This window comes from Diplotaxodon limnothrissa, linkage group LG11 (assembly GCF_057381915.1).
Source record: "Diplotaxodon limnothrissa isolate DT_005_m linkage group LG11, D_limnothrissa_male_GT1.1, whole genome shotgun sequence".
Lineage (NCBI taxonomy): Eukaryota > Metazoa > Chordata > Actinopteri > Cichliformes > Cichlidae > Diplotaxodon > Diplotaxodon limnothrissa.
The window spans coordinates 22,914,274-22,929,212 of record NC_140606.1 but is presented as its reverse complement, the minus strand read 5'-3'; the positions used below and the strand labels follow the sequence as shown (position 1 = coordinate 22,929,212).

At 39.6% G+C, this 14,939-nt stretch overlaps 1 protein-coding gene across 4 annotated transcripts; it reads left to right on the top strand.

Annotated features, from left to right (window-relative positions):
* Window positions 1–1,988: 1,988 nt before the first annotated feature.
* On the top strand, window positions 1,989–14,532 carry eva1ba (eva-1 homolog Ba (C. elegans)). Of its 4 annotated transcripts, none has more exons than XM_085366388.1 (5): window positions 1,989–2,241; window positions 2,358–2,430; window positions 11,758–11,911; window positions 13,036–13,128; window positions 13,212–14,532. In XM_085366388.1, the coding sequence occupies exons 4-5, from the start codon at window positions 13,062–13,064 to the stop codon at window positions 13,637–13,639; spliced, it is 495 nt and encodes a 164-aa protein (XP_085222514.1). In that variant the 5' UTR covers window positions 1,989–2,241; window positions 2,358–2,430; window positions 11,758–11,911; window positions 13,036–13,061; the 3' UTR covers window positions 13,640–14,532. The 4 variants fall into 4 exon arrangements, with proteins under 4 accessions (XP_085222514.1, XP_085222513.1, XP_085222515.1 ...); XM_085366387.1 differs by having other exon boundaries at window positions 2,353–2,430; XM_085366389.1 differs by lacking the exons at window positions 1,989–2,241; window positions 2,358–2,430 and adding an exon at window positions 10,840–11,036.
* The last annotated feature ends 407 nt before the right edge of the window (window positions 14,533–14,939 follow it).

Here is a 14,939-nt window from a genome sequence, read left to right as displayed (position 1 = left end):
AGGTGCTACAGGTTCTCCTTCAGCACCTCCTTCATCGATGCAGACGACTGGGTGGATTTTTGGAGAGATGCCTTCCACTTTCTTTTTGTTTTGCTTGCATCCAAAGACAAAGGGGGAAGCAGTAACTTGAGAAAGTGGTGGTGGGAGGATGTTTGATTTGGAACGATGATCCTGAAAGACCAGTGGGTGCAAAATTAAATGCAGTTTCAAGTGAAGTGAGTGAATGCTTAGATTTTAGAGCCTCCAAACTACGTGGGTTAACGAGCGAAATATGTGACCGAAATATCTAGACCAGGATGTTCTTTCAAGTCCCAGAAGGGTGTAGCACAATAACAGCTCAGTTCTGACACTGACCCTCTGGAAGGATAAAATGAACACTTGATTTCACTCTTCTCAGCTTTTCTTCCTTATTTTCCCATGAAGACTATGGGCAAAACTAATGAAAAATGTCACATTGCCCCCGCAATCATATGGCTTCAATAAACCTGGCAAACCCAGAGCTTGTTTAAAAATGCTGGTAGTTAAACTGCTTGCAAAATATGACAAACAAAGGTCGGTGCATGCTGAGAATACAAAAATACTGTTCATGATATGCAGCAATCAAACATGAGAAAAACATTATTATTACCAGTGTTAACTCAGTGGTGCGGTCAATTCCTGATGCAAGATACTTTTTCATGTATCTTGCAGCTGTTCTCAATTAGTATGTCAACTCCTTCAGCGTAGCAGTTGACATATTATTGGGATTACATGTTTACTATGTTTTGTGTGAGGCTGCTTTTACCAGTGCTGTTACCAGTCGCACTATCTCGTAACACGACTCTTTTAAGTTACAAATATTCATCAAAAACACACATTTTGAATTATAAATCAACATTAAGCTTTGTCATTGCATCGTAAGTACACTGAGCCACATCAGTTTTTGTCAAAATAAAGCCAATGGAAGCTTTAGCTTACTTTACTTAAGCTGCATGTACCAGCCATACAAGCCTGGGATAGAATTAATGTAAAGTTATTTAAAACTTTATTTTCAAAGTAGATTTTAACATTCTGAAAGATGCACTTACTTTCTATTTAGTATAGAAGATCAAGGGCATTTGCATATATGCATTAAATATAATTAAGCTACAGGTTATATGAGCATTAACAGTATAAACAAGGGGAATTAGGAATCCTGGGTCTGTCTGCTAACATCTCTAAAGGTTACTAACTAACATGTTTTATTTAATATGTGCAAAAATTAGAGCACAAAAATTGCATGTTGTGTATTCTTGGTTATTCTCTTGAGATTGGGAGGCATACACTGAGAACTAGAATTCACCGCAACAAACAATTTCAGCATGTATTCTCTCCATAGCAATGCAACTTGACATTTTCAAGTGTCAGTTATTAAGCAGATTACTTAGACGTGACAGATCCAGGTAGCTGCTGTTCCCTTACAGTCTTTAAACTACACAAAACAAACCGGCGGCCTGCACAAAGTTTTCTATCAACACACTTGAGAGCAGAACTGATCTCATTCCTCATAAAAGAAAATGTTCTTTTAAAGAAATAGCTTGGAGGGAAAGAAGACTAGGATTTGTAATCCAGCATTTTCCTGAAGCTATTCACAACACCCATTAAACGTTTAGATGCGTGGGTGAAAAAGTGCAAAGCCACAAAACAGCAGTTCTTACACCATGTAACATATTGTTTCGTTTCTTGTCAAACTGCATGGAAAAACTTGGGCTAATATTCCTGGAGTTGCGTTTTGCCTGTTTTCTCAACAACAGAGGGAACCCCCGCTCTCCAGTGCTCCTACACACCCTCACCACACTACACACACCACAGCTTTCCTCCCTCCCCTCTTCTTGGAGCTTGCCCTTTTTTGGCTGTTCCTCTTTCTTTCTTTCTTTCTTTTTTTCATCTTTTTTTTTTTTTTTTTTTTCTCTGAAAGAGGGATAGTGTGACAGCTTTTCCTGCTTGTAGATTGGAACCGGGAGAGAGAGAACTCTGTTACTCGCTCCGTCTCCAACTTTCAGAGGAAGTTACCACCTCTTCCCCAGACCCTGTACACATACTCAGGCAAACACACGCTCCCTTCAGGACTTGACCACAGCAGCAACAGAGCAACAGTCAAGGCTGCTTTTAATGCCGTGCTCTTTTTTTCCTTTTCTCTAATTCAAAATTTGGAGGGAAGGAAGATTAAGATTTGCAGTTTGCTTTCTGCGAGGACTGAACAGCTTCTCTCAAGAGTGACGGGTGAGTTTAACATTCATATCATAGAAACTCCTGTGAATCACGAACACTATTTTTTTTTTTAAATTAACTCTTTCCTGTATTAGAGAGAGTCTGAGATTTAATTTGTTTTAGTTTAGAGAGATGCTTGGTCTTGGGAAAACCTTCCTGTGCTACAAAGTCTGATATCTGGTCTTCATCACAGCGAGTCTGGTAAGTTTTTACAAGAAAAAGCAGCTTATCTGCAGTTGTTTCTGTTTTGATTAACTGTGTTCAAAGGTTTAGAGAAGCTTGAGTGAAGTGACTGAGTTTTAGTAACAGCAGTGTGAATACATTCTTCAAACCTTTTAAGCACCTGGCATCTTTTTTACATAAAAACACGTTGTTCTACTACAATCTACTGTCTCGAACTAAGCTGGATCCTCATCTGCCGTGTCAGTGCATCAGAGCTGAGTTAAAGTGTTTTTAGCTTGTAACAGATCTAAGAAGAGCTGGTGCAGCACCAGTTCAGACAGGACAGAAGAGCTGGATTTCCTGTGCCTCTGCACATCATTTCTAAACTTAAAGCCACTAGATAGTTGTCTAATAAAAGGTTCAATATAAGCAAACATCCTGTTGCTGTTTTGTTGTGTTTTTAAGGCCACAAAAGAGCAGATTCTTACAGTAAAATAAGAGAGGTGAGAGAATTTTAAAAGCAGGGCACACATGGTGCGTATGGCTCTATTCATCTGTCAGTTTTTCTTTTCCTTTTTTTTTTTTTTTGCATAAGCACTAAGAGAAGATCATGGTCAACAGCAGCTGACCATATGCCTCATTTCCATTAGTTCTAGCTTTCTGCTGGATGATTGTGGTTAGCACCTCTTATCAGAGAGAAGAGCGCTGATGGGTGGAGGCTGGAGCTGCTCTCCAGTGTCTTTTTATTCACACTATCTGAGTGGACTGCTTGCACTGTAGCCTCCCACATTCAATCAGATAATCTCCCATAGGAAGAGCATGTAACAGGGTTAAATGACCCCTTGGAGCCTGATTATCAAGACTTGACTTCTGCATGACCTCTCCAAGCTATTCATACTAGCAGACTTTTCTTTTTCCAAAACCCAGTTGACTCACTTGTCAGTTGGCCTGTCTTATCTGTCCTGAGGATGGTTGGTAACTCTCTCCATTTACTCAGAGGTGAAAGGTCAGATTCTGACTTGATTTGCTTGTCTAAAGTCCCATGGTACCAATCTGTTTGCAGAAAGTTTCAATCCACACAAAGCCAGGATAAGTCAAAAGAACTTAGCCCAATGGATAGCATTCATAAACAAACCCAGTGCAAGAGAAGGGCTAATATAGGCAGCTAGATATATTATCGTTACTCTTTGTAATTTATGTTTACACATGAACAAATAGCCTGTAATGATGTAATGCTATTGAAGCCCTGCAGAGGTATAGTGTGTACATACATTTGGCTGATTTAGCAGGACTCAAAATTGGGCAACAGTGCTGTTTTATCAAATGTGAACAATGCATTGTTATCACAAAAGCATCCCAGTAAACATTCTCAAAGTCCCATGTGTAGACCACCGCATCAAACTTCATGTTTCCAGTTCTTGGCTTTGGGAGAGAACAATTATACTAAAAATTGAAGTAAGAGCAATGAGGTAATTTTCCATCAGTGCATGAATTAAGCGAATTAGATCTTAATGCATATGCATTTAGTGTGCCTCTTATGTCCCTTGGACATAACTTGGACAGATGGAAAAATGCTGAATCAGGAGTTCACTGTTGGTTGCTCAGTATTGCAAATTGTCCCAAACAAAAGTTACAAAAGATGGGAATGTCAAAGAAAGTAAATGAAAAAATGTCAGCCAACACCAATGAACCACTTTACCTACATTTATTCCTTGGAGTATTTTCAGCTTGTTCCAACTTTAACATTCCATGCAATGGAAATACGGTAGTTGTCTTGTGCATCACTTTTTAATTTCACATTGATTGTCGCTGACATCTTTTTAGGTGAGTTGGGTTTAAAGTTAAACTTGCAGTGGTTTGTTTCATATCTGGATGTATAGCATATGTTTGTCCTAAGGTCAGAGTGCCTTTGATAACCACTGCATGGGGAAAAAAATGCTTTGCCAAAAAATGGTTTATTTACAGTGAAGATGCTGTGATAATGGTTTCATGGGGCATATTTAAGCTAGGATATGAAGTCATGCAGGATCAGATGATCATCAGCAGATCTCTCTGAACAACACCCAGCCCCAAAACAAAGTGCTCCATTTAAACAGCAGGCCTTCTCCTTTTAACTGTTAGTGCTGGTGGTTTTATTATAGCCGCTAACTGTTGTTACCAGGGTTGAAGATGTGGGGAAAATGGTGAGTGTTTATCACTTGTCTAGTTTTTCATCAGGTAAAAACACAGCTCCAAAATCATGTCATTCATCAAGCAGCAGCTGGTTTCACCTTAACGCCCTTTTAACACACTCATATATGTATACAGATTTAATTACTGCACTTTTAACAGCGGTTTTGTTTAACAGTTATATGGCCTTGGTCAAAAGGTGATAGCTAACACATAAAAAATATATATATTTTAGGTCACTGACAAATATGAGTTTGATAAATGAGGTGTCTCCAAAACTATGTTTAGCAAAGCTTCAACTAGCCGGTGATGCCTTCCAGGACTCAGGGCTTATTGTCTTCTAGCGGGAGCCCCACTGGCCTAGACAGTCTGGTCTTTAGATTTCAGTGGATGGTTGACATGTTAAGTCCAGTGGGTTTACCTAAGCTTACACTCCTATCTTGGATACATGTATGCTGAGACATATTTGCAGCTGGACACACACATACTGGAAGAAGAGGGGCATGCAGGAAAAGACACACGTTGAAAAAATGTGCTTGAGCATGCATAAATGTGTGGTGGGCATATTTTTGCTTAGGCTGCAATATTTAGTACATTTGCTGTTTGAAACAATGACAAGAGCTGAATGAATGTTATTTAGGCCCAAACTCAAGGCATTATTCCGCAGATATAACAATCAACAATAACTTGGCTATTATGTTAAGTAATATTTGCACCCTACAAGAACACATAAAATTAGCTCAAGTGACAACAAAAGCACTGTCAGCAAAAGCCATGTCACATTTTTATTTTTGTCTTGCTGTAAATAAACCCAGAAAATTGAAAGGATTAGTTTTAGAGCACCATGCCATCTTATAAACTATCATTTTTAAGCTATGCTATGATCTGTGCTCTAAGCACCTCCTCACATCTCTATTGTAAAAATATGACACTATCATGATCTAAGAGTTAACCATAACAGATGACAGCGCTGTTTTTCTAATTGCTACTGGTTACTAAAAGAAGTCAGTAGGAGCCACTACCTCAACAGCCCCTAAAATAGTCATACAAGCAGCCTTCACTTTCACTACACAAACTCAGTCCTGCCAGAGCAACACTTCGAAACTCCCCAAATCTACTGGAACTGCAACATATTTGTGGATAGCCTACAGCGAGCTGTATGGGCCCAATCATGGAAAGGGCAAACACGTGTTTTGTGTCACAGAGTAATCCGTAGGGTCCATGTAATTGATACAGTATGTGGTGCTGGCTTGCTTGCTGGATGATGGCCAAGATCAATGAAAACGATGAGATCATGTCTCTATTTTTGGAGATTTCAATTTGTGCTGATCTAAAGCCCAAAGTAATTTAGGGAATTGTAGAGGAACGCTCAAATGAATCGATCTAAACATCCAGGAATTACTCAAACAACCTATAAGAAAAAACTGTACACACACGAATATATAAATAAACCTTTTCAGCACAACACACAATGGTTGTCATAAATTGGATTCCCTACTGCCATCAGCTATTTGACTTATACCTTGATGACGTCAGTATTAAGAAGGAGCATGGGAAATCTCTCCCTGATTTACATAGCAAAGCATTCTCTCTCTCCCTCATATCAGGAACACATCTGGGTGCTATTAACCACTTGCTCTAACCCCAAGCTCAGTCCTGCATCTCTATTACCCTCCCATTACCTGCCATAACCCACAAAACATATTCTCCACAGGGCGAGCAGTACACTGAGGTTCACTTCTTCATGACATGAAGATGGAAAGGAATTAATCAGGGCAAGAGATGCTTTGCCCTGAGTCTACCACTGCCATCACGTTGGACAGTGAATTCCTAACCTAACTGTTGTTGAAAGCTAAATATCTGTTGTAAAATAATTGGCTGACAATACTGCCGGGAGTTTGTGTTCACTCCTGGAAAAGGGTTTGTCCTTGAAAGAAAAGCTGTTGTTCATTAGGCTTATGTAAAATACAGTACCCAGTGCCCAGAGCCATCAACGCATAAAAACCAAAGGTCTTTTTCAGCATCATATCCAACACTAAAAGATATTCAAGACATTCAAGACTCTCTAAGAGTCTCAAGAGGAAACTTGATAAAAGCTGGGCATGTCCTGACTTTTAAATTTGCTATGCTGTTTGTCTTTGCAGCTGGCTGTAGCTAGGGTGAGTAGTTCAGAATGGGGTCAAATATGATTGAAATTCTGTTTGTTTTTACCAACCGTGAATGTTACATGGGTAATTTTTTTTTCTCGATGATTTAATCATGTTCTGTCAAACTACTGGGAGTGGTTGGGTTCTTGTAGTAGTTCTTGAAAACTGAAAGTCTTCATGTTCATATTGGCAAAACAATCTTCAGTCATCAGCAGACAAAGCTTTCACTGTGCTCATCAACCTTTTCTTGAGCTGAGGCTGGAAATAAATGCTGACCTTGGAAACTTGAGGTAATGAGACAACCTGCACTCGAGGACCTCTCATTCGCTTTGGACGATGCTCATACTCTTCACCTGCAAATGTGGTTTGAAGCCCCACAGGCACTTAAATTCATGGGAAGTTTGAAATCCTGCTGGTCTGTGATAACAGCGAAAACTTCATCTGCTTTTGTAATCAGTGTGATTCTAAATGGGCAAAAGAGCCAGGACAAGACAGCAGGTATACTTTATATTTTCAACTCTCATTTCCACTGTCAGCCCCAAAAAGCTTTTTTTTTAAATCTTATTTGCATGTTAAAGCTCTTCCTAAAACACATCTTTTTCTGAGAAGTTCCGTTAACCACTCTCTGTTTAAATAAATGGTGGAAAGAAACATATCATTAATTTAAAAAAATACTTGATTTAGTTATTAACTGTTTGATCATTTTTCTAACCGTTTGGCTTTTAAGAAGCATTTTAAGAGCAGTGGTTCAGATCTGCTGGCCAGCTACACCCCTCTGTGTGGAGTGCACCTTCCCTCAGTATTCCAGCTTCCTTCTACAGTTCAAAGACAAGCTTGTTAAGTTAACTGGTTATACTAAATTGGTGTGACTGTGAGCATTACTGATTGTCCGTCTTTGGATGTTAGCCCCGTGATAGTTTGGCAGTTTGTACCTTGTCGCTTGCCCCATGACAGCTAGGCTAGGTTCCAGCCCTCCCACAACCCTCAGGTGGATTAATGGTTAAAGAATACCATATCTCTGTCCTTTCAATATTTTTCTAAAAGTTATCTAGCATAAAAATTTGGCTTTATTTGATTGTTTTTTGCTGATAAATACTACGCCTGATCAAACACTCTCAAACTCTCCAAGCTGTGTCTGCTCATGTTCAGCCTGGGTTTCTGCATCTTTCCTGATGTTACCCTTATGAATTTTTTGTTTCCAAATGGAACAACCTTCCTGTCAAGCTTTCACAACGGGGTAGCAGAACTGACAGAAATCATAGCTTGAAATCCAAGATGTTGGTGTCAAGAGTAACTTGGAAGAAATGTACTTTTACTTTCTCCAGAAATGCAGCTCTGTGCAACCCTCCGCCGTCTGAAGAAAACTTACAGGCACTTCCAGAAGAAATTACCCTTCACCCTGTGGACATCCATGAATGCTTTCACAGACACAGTTGACAGAGATCTTGGTTTGGACAATGTTTCTATTTACCAAGTGGAAAGTAATCTACTGCACTTCTGCTGTTTTGCGGAGAACTTGAAATTCCATTATGTTTGAGTGCTTGGAGACGGTTCGCTGGCTTGATTACAGGTGTCTGATAAATGGTGTGCACATACATCCAGCAGATATTTTTGTGATACAGTTTCACATTCTTTGGCATGTGAGCCAAAACGAAGCTATGATTCAGTAAATCTTTTTTTTTCTTTTTACAGGAACTTGCACGGTTTCAGAATGAGATCTGAAAGCTGGAAATAATGCGTTTGTTTGATGTTGTGAATCATTTAGAGTTTTTTTTTTTCTATCGGCAGCTACAGAATAAGAGCATAATTAAGACCAAAAAAAGATGCTATAAATCCTACACAGCAAAATCTCCAGTGTTAAATTAACACTGGAGAGTGTCTATATGGGTCCACACCTCTGAGTGTTAAATACAACACTGTTGAGTGTTAAATTAACACTTTTGACAGTGTTATATGTTTAAACGTAACCTGGTCAGTTTTGAAGATTAACAAAGACTAACACTGAGCAGTGCTGATTTTCTAACAATGGAATATTTCTAACATTTTGAGTTATTTTCCAGTGTTAGAAAATGAGCACTGCTCAGTGTTAGTCTTTGCTAATCTTCAAAACTGACTAGGTTACTTTTAAACATATAACACTGTCAAAAGTGTTAATTTAACACTGGAGACTTTGCTGTGTAACAGCACCTTTTGTGATCTTGGCTACTAGAGAGAGTCTGTGTGTGCATGTAGATCTGGGCATTTTCATTTTGTGAAGTTTCATCCCAGGCAAACCACAGACACACTGTCTGTTGTGCTAGGAATCATTGCAGCTGCAAAGAAATTGGAGGTATTAAAAATATTTATTTTCTTCTGTGGTTCAGTGTGTGTGTCATTACAATGCGGAAATAACACAGACAGGCTTCCTTGTGTAATCTGACCTTTTCATGTTCTGTGTATAAATCAAATGTGGCTTGACTCCTCGCGTAAATTCCACTGAAGAGTTACAACTTTGACTTTTTCATTGTGGAAAAGGAGCAATATGGTTGGATGGTTTATGAAACTACTGTAACTGGTGAACTATCCAAGGGGAAAAGTGCGTCTATTCTTTGCCTTGGAAAGCTGCCCATCTAAGGAGCCACCTGATAAACTGCTCAGCTGACATCTGTGTACAGTAAACAGCCCAGTCTATTCTGTCTCAACCTACTTATCTAAGACAATGAAGCAGAGGAAAGGCTTTGCCCTGGATGTTGCCTCTGTGGAAAGGGATAAACCTTGTGGGAAGGAAGAGCAGTTGTGGTTATCACCACAACAGCAAAAATATCACACTGCATAACATTTTGTAGCTGGTCCTCCACTCAGCTATTTCTTCTAAACCAAAGCAAACAATGCCGGGTCAAAAATAGCGCCTGACCTCTTCTCAGGCCACAACGTCATGATGTGTTTATCTTGGCTTCTGCAGTGATCTGACACAAACAGCTCATTGCTGAGTGACACACACACACATGCACAGAGATGAATGGTAATTTAGTTGATGCCCTTTCCATTTGTTACTGGAATAATAGCTGTTTTGATATAACAGGACATAAAATATAGACTGTGTGTTTCGCACAGAAAAAAAAGAAAATAATGTCAGGATGATGATTTGAGTGATTATTTAATATTCAGAGACATGAAGAAGACCTCAGACGGGGTGAGCCTAAGTCTTTGACCTGAGGGTATGAGACCCTCAGAAATTCTGCCTTTTTTGGACCTTAACAGGGCCAAAAAAGGTAGAATTTCAAAAGAAATGCCTCTTTCTGCACCTCGAACCAGATGAGTAGGGTCACAATATTTTCCAGGCTGTTAAAAATTTAACAACTGTTTAAGTAAAACATGATGGAAATAAATGATACATCAAGTCCCCAAAGCATGACTGTTTTCTTATAATGAAGGTCTCCTTTTTAAAGCTTTCGGGTTGTGCAAAACCTGCAAAAGAAAAACAGATTGGGTCACTTTGAGAACATGACTGAGAACTGAGTCATGATACAGTGCATGCTGCTGCAGAGGAACAGGTCTGTTAATAATTTCCTTGTTTGACTAAAACAAACACACAACAAAACAACAAGCCAGGATAATTAGTGTTTAAATAGGTTTTAAACAGCTCTCCAGTTATCATTAGCCACCAGTAACAGATGCCAAGATCCTAAAGCTCAGTTTTGCTGCATAGCGGTGTGAGTAGAGGTCAGTTAATGTTCTGTAGGTACCCAATCATTAGCTTTGACCTTGGCTTAAAAAGACTGTAGTCATCCGAGCCGTTTACTTTATTACCCCTGGGACAAAAACAAAATATTTCATTTAAAGTCTGTGCTTTTCTGCTCAGCTTGGATAATGATGATAGATTCCATTATGTGGATTCTATCATCAAGTGGGATTCGCCTCAGCAGGAGATCGGAAATGAATCTGTTCATTATTCGTTTATCTACTTTTTATAAAGAGAGGAAGCTTGTTTGGAAGACAGTGCACGGGTCTATCACTGCATCGTGGAGCAGCTGCCTCCTGTACGGCTCAAGGTGGTCAGCCTGGAAAGCATGCTCCCACAGCGGCCGCTCTGTCACTTGCCCCCCCCCCCCCGAGTGCTGTTTCAGTTAGGCACTGTGTAAAGTGCATAGGATCTGCCAAGAGTCAGCAAGATCAAAATCTGCCCTGGAAAGCTCAGAGGCTCTGCTAAACCAACTGCTGCTGGCAGAGGATCTTTTTTCCTAAACAGGGGTGCAAGTCAAAAAACTCCACAGCTCAGCATTTTCACAGCGCTCAGCTCTGCACCTGGCATGTAAACCGCAAAACCCCCAGGATGTTATAGGGCTTTTAGTAAGTATAGAAAATTGATTGTTATTGTTCAAGGTGCTAGAAACAAAAAGAAAAATCTCAAGTTCGTGTCACTTGTTCAAAGTTCAAAATGTTCTGTTTTGTCATCCTTGCACAATGCTGCAATGAGAGAGCAGCATTACAGGTCCCTGAGGCTGGAGAGTGGAAACACCTCACTTGTATTTTACTATTGATGACAGCTTTACATCTAATAGGTGTTTTTTCCCTACAGAGCCAGAAGGGGACCCTATGTTTTTGGGGATTTTTTAGCTGTCAGTACTCATTTTGCTAGTATCTTTGTAATTGGATCTGATGTTGTTCCCAGCTTTCTATGCATAAAAGTCTAAATGTGGAGTATCTTCAAGTCATAGAACAAAGTCCCACTAAGTTCATATCACAAAATAATTTAGTTCCCAAGATCTAATCAAATGTATTTAAAGACATCAAAAAAAAAATTACTTTTTCTTTTAGCAAAAAAAAAAAAATAAAGTTACTTTTCATGTTGCTTTTATGACACTAATATGCACAACTTGGCCATACCTGTGTTTTTTTTTCTGTGTTGGAACAACTTAAGCACTAAAAAATGCAAAAAGTCTGCCTCTGGTCTCCTGCTGGACCACGTAACCTGCAATAGGTCTGTCTTTGTTTGCATTGCAGACGCCTCACTGAGTTTGGCTCTAACATAGCTTGACGTGTCTGTGTGTGTATTTGCTCTTTTTTTCAGGGTGGCCAAATCAACTATTTAGCCTGAAGACCAAAGATCACAAGCCGTGATCCAACAGCAGAGAGAAAAGAGGAGCGTGATAATTTTGCATCTGTTCTCCAACTTCTCAGAACAATATGAACTGGAACTGAAGCTCCATAGTTTCATTTTTGTGGTAAGTTTTATACTTTATCTGCACTCCCCTTTCTGTTTACTTCTACTTTTACAAGAGAATGTTTGCTGTGTTTTAAAGTTCATTAGTGGGCCATATTACATATGGTTTACACATGTGTGGTTTCATGCTTGAATTTTACTAAAAGTTCCATCAACAAGTAAGCACACATGCTGAATAAATTATTGAGGTAGTCACATCATGATAGAGATCAGACATTGAGATTATCACTGGGTGCAATTTAGAGGTAAATGGAAACATAAACATGTGGTTTGTGCAATATGAACGAGTCCATATGATCTCTATAGGCACAGTGACATGTGGTTTAACTTAGAGAAGAGCGCACACAGGTTAGAGTGAGATGGTTGCAGCGCTCGTCATCATATCTCGTGAACAGAATGGTTTTTTTTCCACAGTCAGCCACAACACAAAGCACATGCTAAAGAGGGATGGTGCTAACGTGTGTATGTGTGTTATTCTGAACTGGTCTTTTTTCTGTTGTCACCAGCACTCTTTTATGTAACTTGGTGCAGCTCTATGATGCCATCCTTGGGTAGTGACAGAAGTTATGGCTGCACATAGCAGCGGAAGAAGCACAACAAAGTTCATTTGACTGACAGGATATGGGAGGATAAGGCAGCTTAAATGTCAAGGAAACAATGGCTAAACATTAGAAAAATGTCAACCGTGCACTGGCTGCTTCCTCTGAGCTTTACAAATCGATCTGACAGTCCCATCTGACACGAAGGAGCCCGTTGCGGCTACTTGGGAAATTGACTCTTGACCTCATTTATATAGGGTTGTCATGGTTCAGAGAGAATGGCTGAGGCAAAGTGCCATGTGCCAAATGCATTATGATGATCCCACATCAAGCTAGTAGTTAATAGTGACACAAAGGAGCTTTTGTTGGGGACTCGAAGGCCTCATCCCACCCACCAGGCATATGAAGAATGTTGTGGTCAGTGGGTTTGACATCCCGGCGCTGCACAGAATATAAACCTGGAGGAAAAGAAGTCTGGCAGATATTTCAAAAGCGACTTTTAGCACCTGGAAGAGAACTGATTGATTAAGTGTCTTGTATCTTATAGCAGTCAGATTAAATATTGTGTGTCAAATGTCTGCTACAGGTGTAAAAGAAGAAAACCGAGTCACCATGGATGTGAAGAAAAAGGAAATGGACCTCCTAAGTAACAGCATTGCTGCCTATGCACACATCAAAGGTAAGCCACAGTGTGAATTTGCCTCTCATTTTTTAACAACATTTAACTGTATCTAATGCAGTTTGTTTTTGTCCCTTCTTTAGCAAATCCAGAGAGTTTTGGCCTTTACTTTGTGCTTGGAGTGTGTTTTGGCTTGATACTCACACTCTGCCTACTGGTGATTCGGATCTCCTGCAAGCCACGCACTACCATTACCCCCTCCACTCCTGAGAAAAAAAACTTAAAGGACATCAACGAGGAGGATGAGGACAGTGATGACGATGATGAAGATGAAGAAGTGGACGATGTAGAGGCGACTGTTCCGTTGCCCACCACAGAAATCTCTGTTGGCAATCACACCAGCCAGTCGGATGGGACACTGAGCGTGAATGTGTTTACTTCAGCCGAAGAGCTGGAGCGTGCACAGCGACTGGAGGAGAGGGAACGCATCATCCGAGAGATCTGGAGGAACGGCCAGCCAGATATCCTGGGGACAGGAACGGGAACTATTGGAAGAGTGCATTACTACTAAGAAACATGAGGCTAAGGAAAGTGAGCCCTGAGGAAATGAGACATAGACTTTTGGGTGGGCCTGGTGTCCCTCAAGCCCGAAAGCCTGCGTTAGATACAAAGTGACTGGATATTAGTCATATTTGACATACTTAGCTCTGACAGAGCAGACTGAGATATTGCACTTCTTATGTAGCATTGATAAATCTGACTGATTAACCAAACCAATGGAGGTCTCAAGGACTGAATAATTCATATGGAAGAGATGTGGAGTGAATGTGGGGAATGATGGGACACTTGAAGTAATCAGTCTATTAAACTTGGTGCTTAATTACAGAAATGAAAAGTAGATTTGTGTATGTAATAAATGAAAAATGAAAGTGTCAATAAGTAAAAAAGAACTGTTTGTTTAAACAAAGACTATTTCCACTAACAATTCTCACATTATAGGATAATGAATTTGCAGGATAAATCAAAGCACTTCATGAGCATATATACGTGTATTCAACAACATCAGATACTGAAGTCCAAAGGTATATACTGATCAGCTTCAAAATGAAACTCTATCTAATTGTTGATGTTCTTCCTGCACTGCTAAAACAGCTCTGAAATGTGGAAGAATAAATACCACGTTTGTAAGGCTTACTGGGATGGGAGGAACAGGTACTGAATTTTAAAATAAAATCCAGACCTCAAAGTTTTTCAGGAAGAACATTAGTATTGCAACATGATATCCAGTGCTATTGATATATTAATGCTGTGGCTGATCAGTGTGTACAAATCTAATAGATCTAATCATGTAAAAAATAAATAAATAAATAAAATAAGCAAACATGTCAAAATGTCAGAAAAACACAACAAGAATCACTACACCTTTGGGCCATAAATATATTTTCAATAATAATAATAATAAAGATGGAGAAAGATCACTTTTGCCACTTTTATTTCTCAATATCACCGTAGTGCTTGATGCACATTTGTTCTTGATACAACTATTCAGTTTGGCTCTTGGCCACTTTAACACAGTTTTCTTTCATCCGCTGACATCTGGAAACTACAAAAGCTAATGTTTCCCTCCATAAAGCTAAGTAGCCTGCTAGCTTTTTAGTCTAATACATGCTAACTCTGCTACCTGTTGCCACTGCCTTTGCAGTCGAAGCTGAAGCAGGGTTGGAGTAAGGCTCTTGGCCAGGTTCCATGAACTCTGTGGTCTACACCACAGACCTCTAGTGCTAAGATTTGTCTGACATGTTCAGCGTCTCTGGAACATGAATCTTTTCGACTTATGTGACCTGTTGGTTTTACACGTTTAACTTCAAATT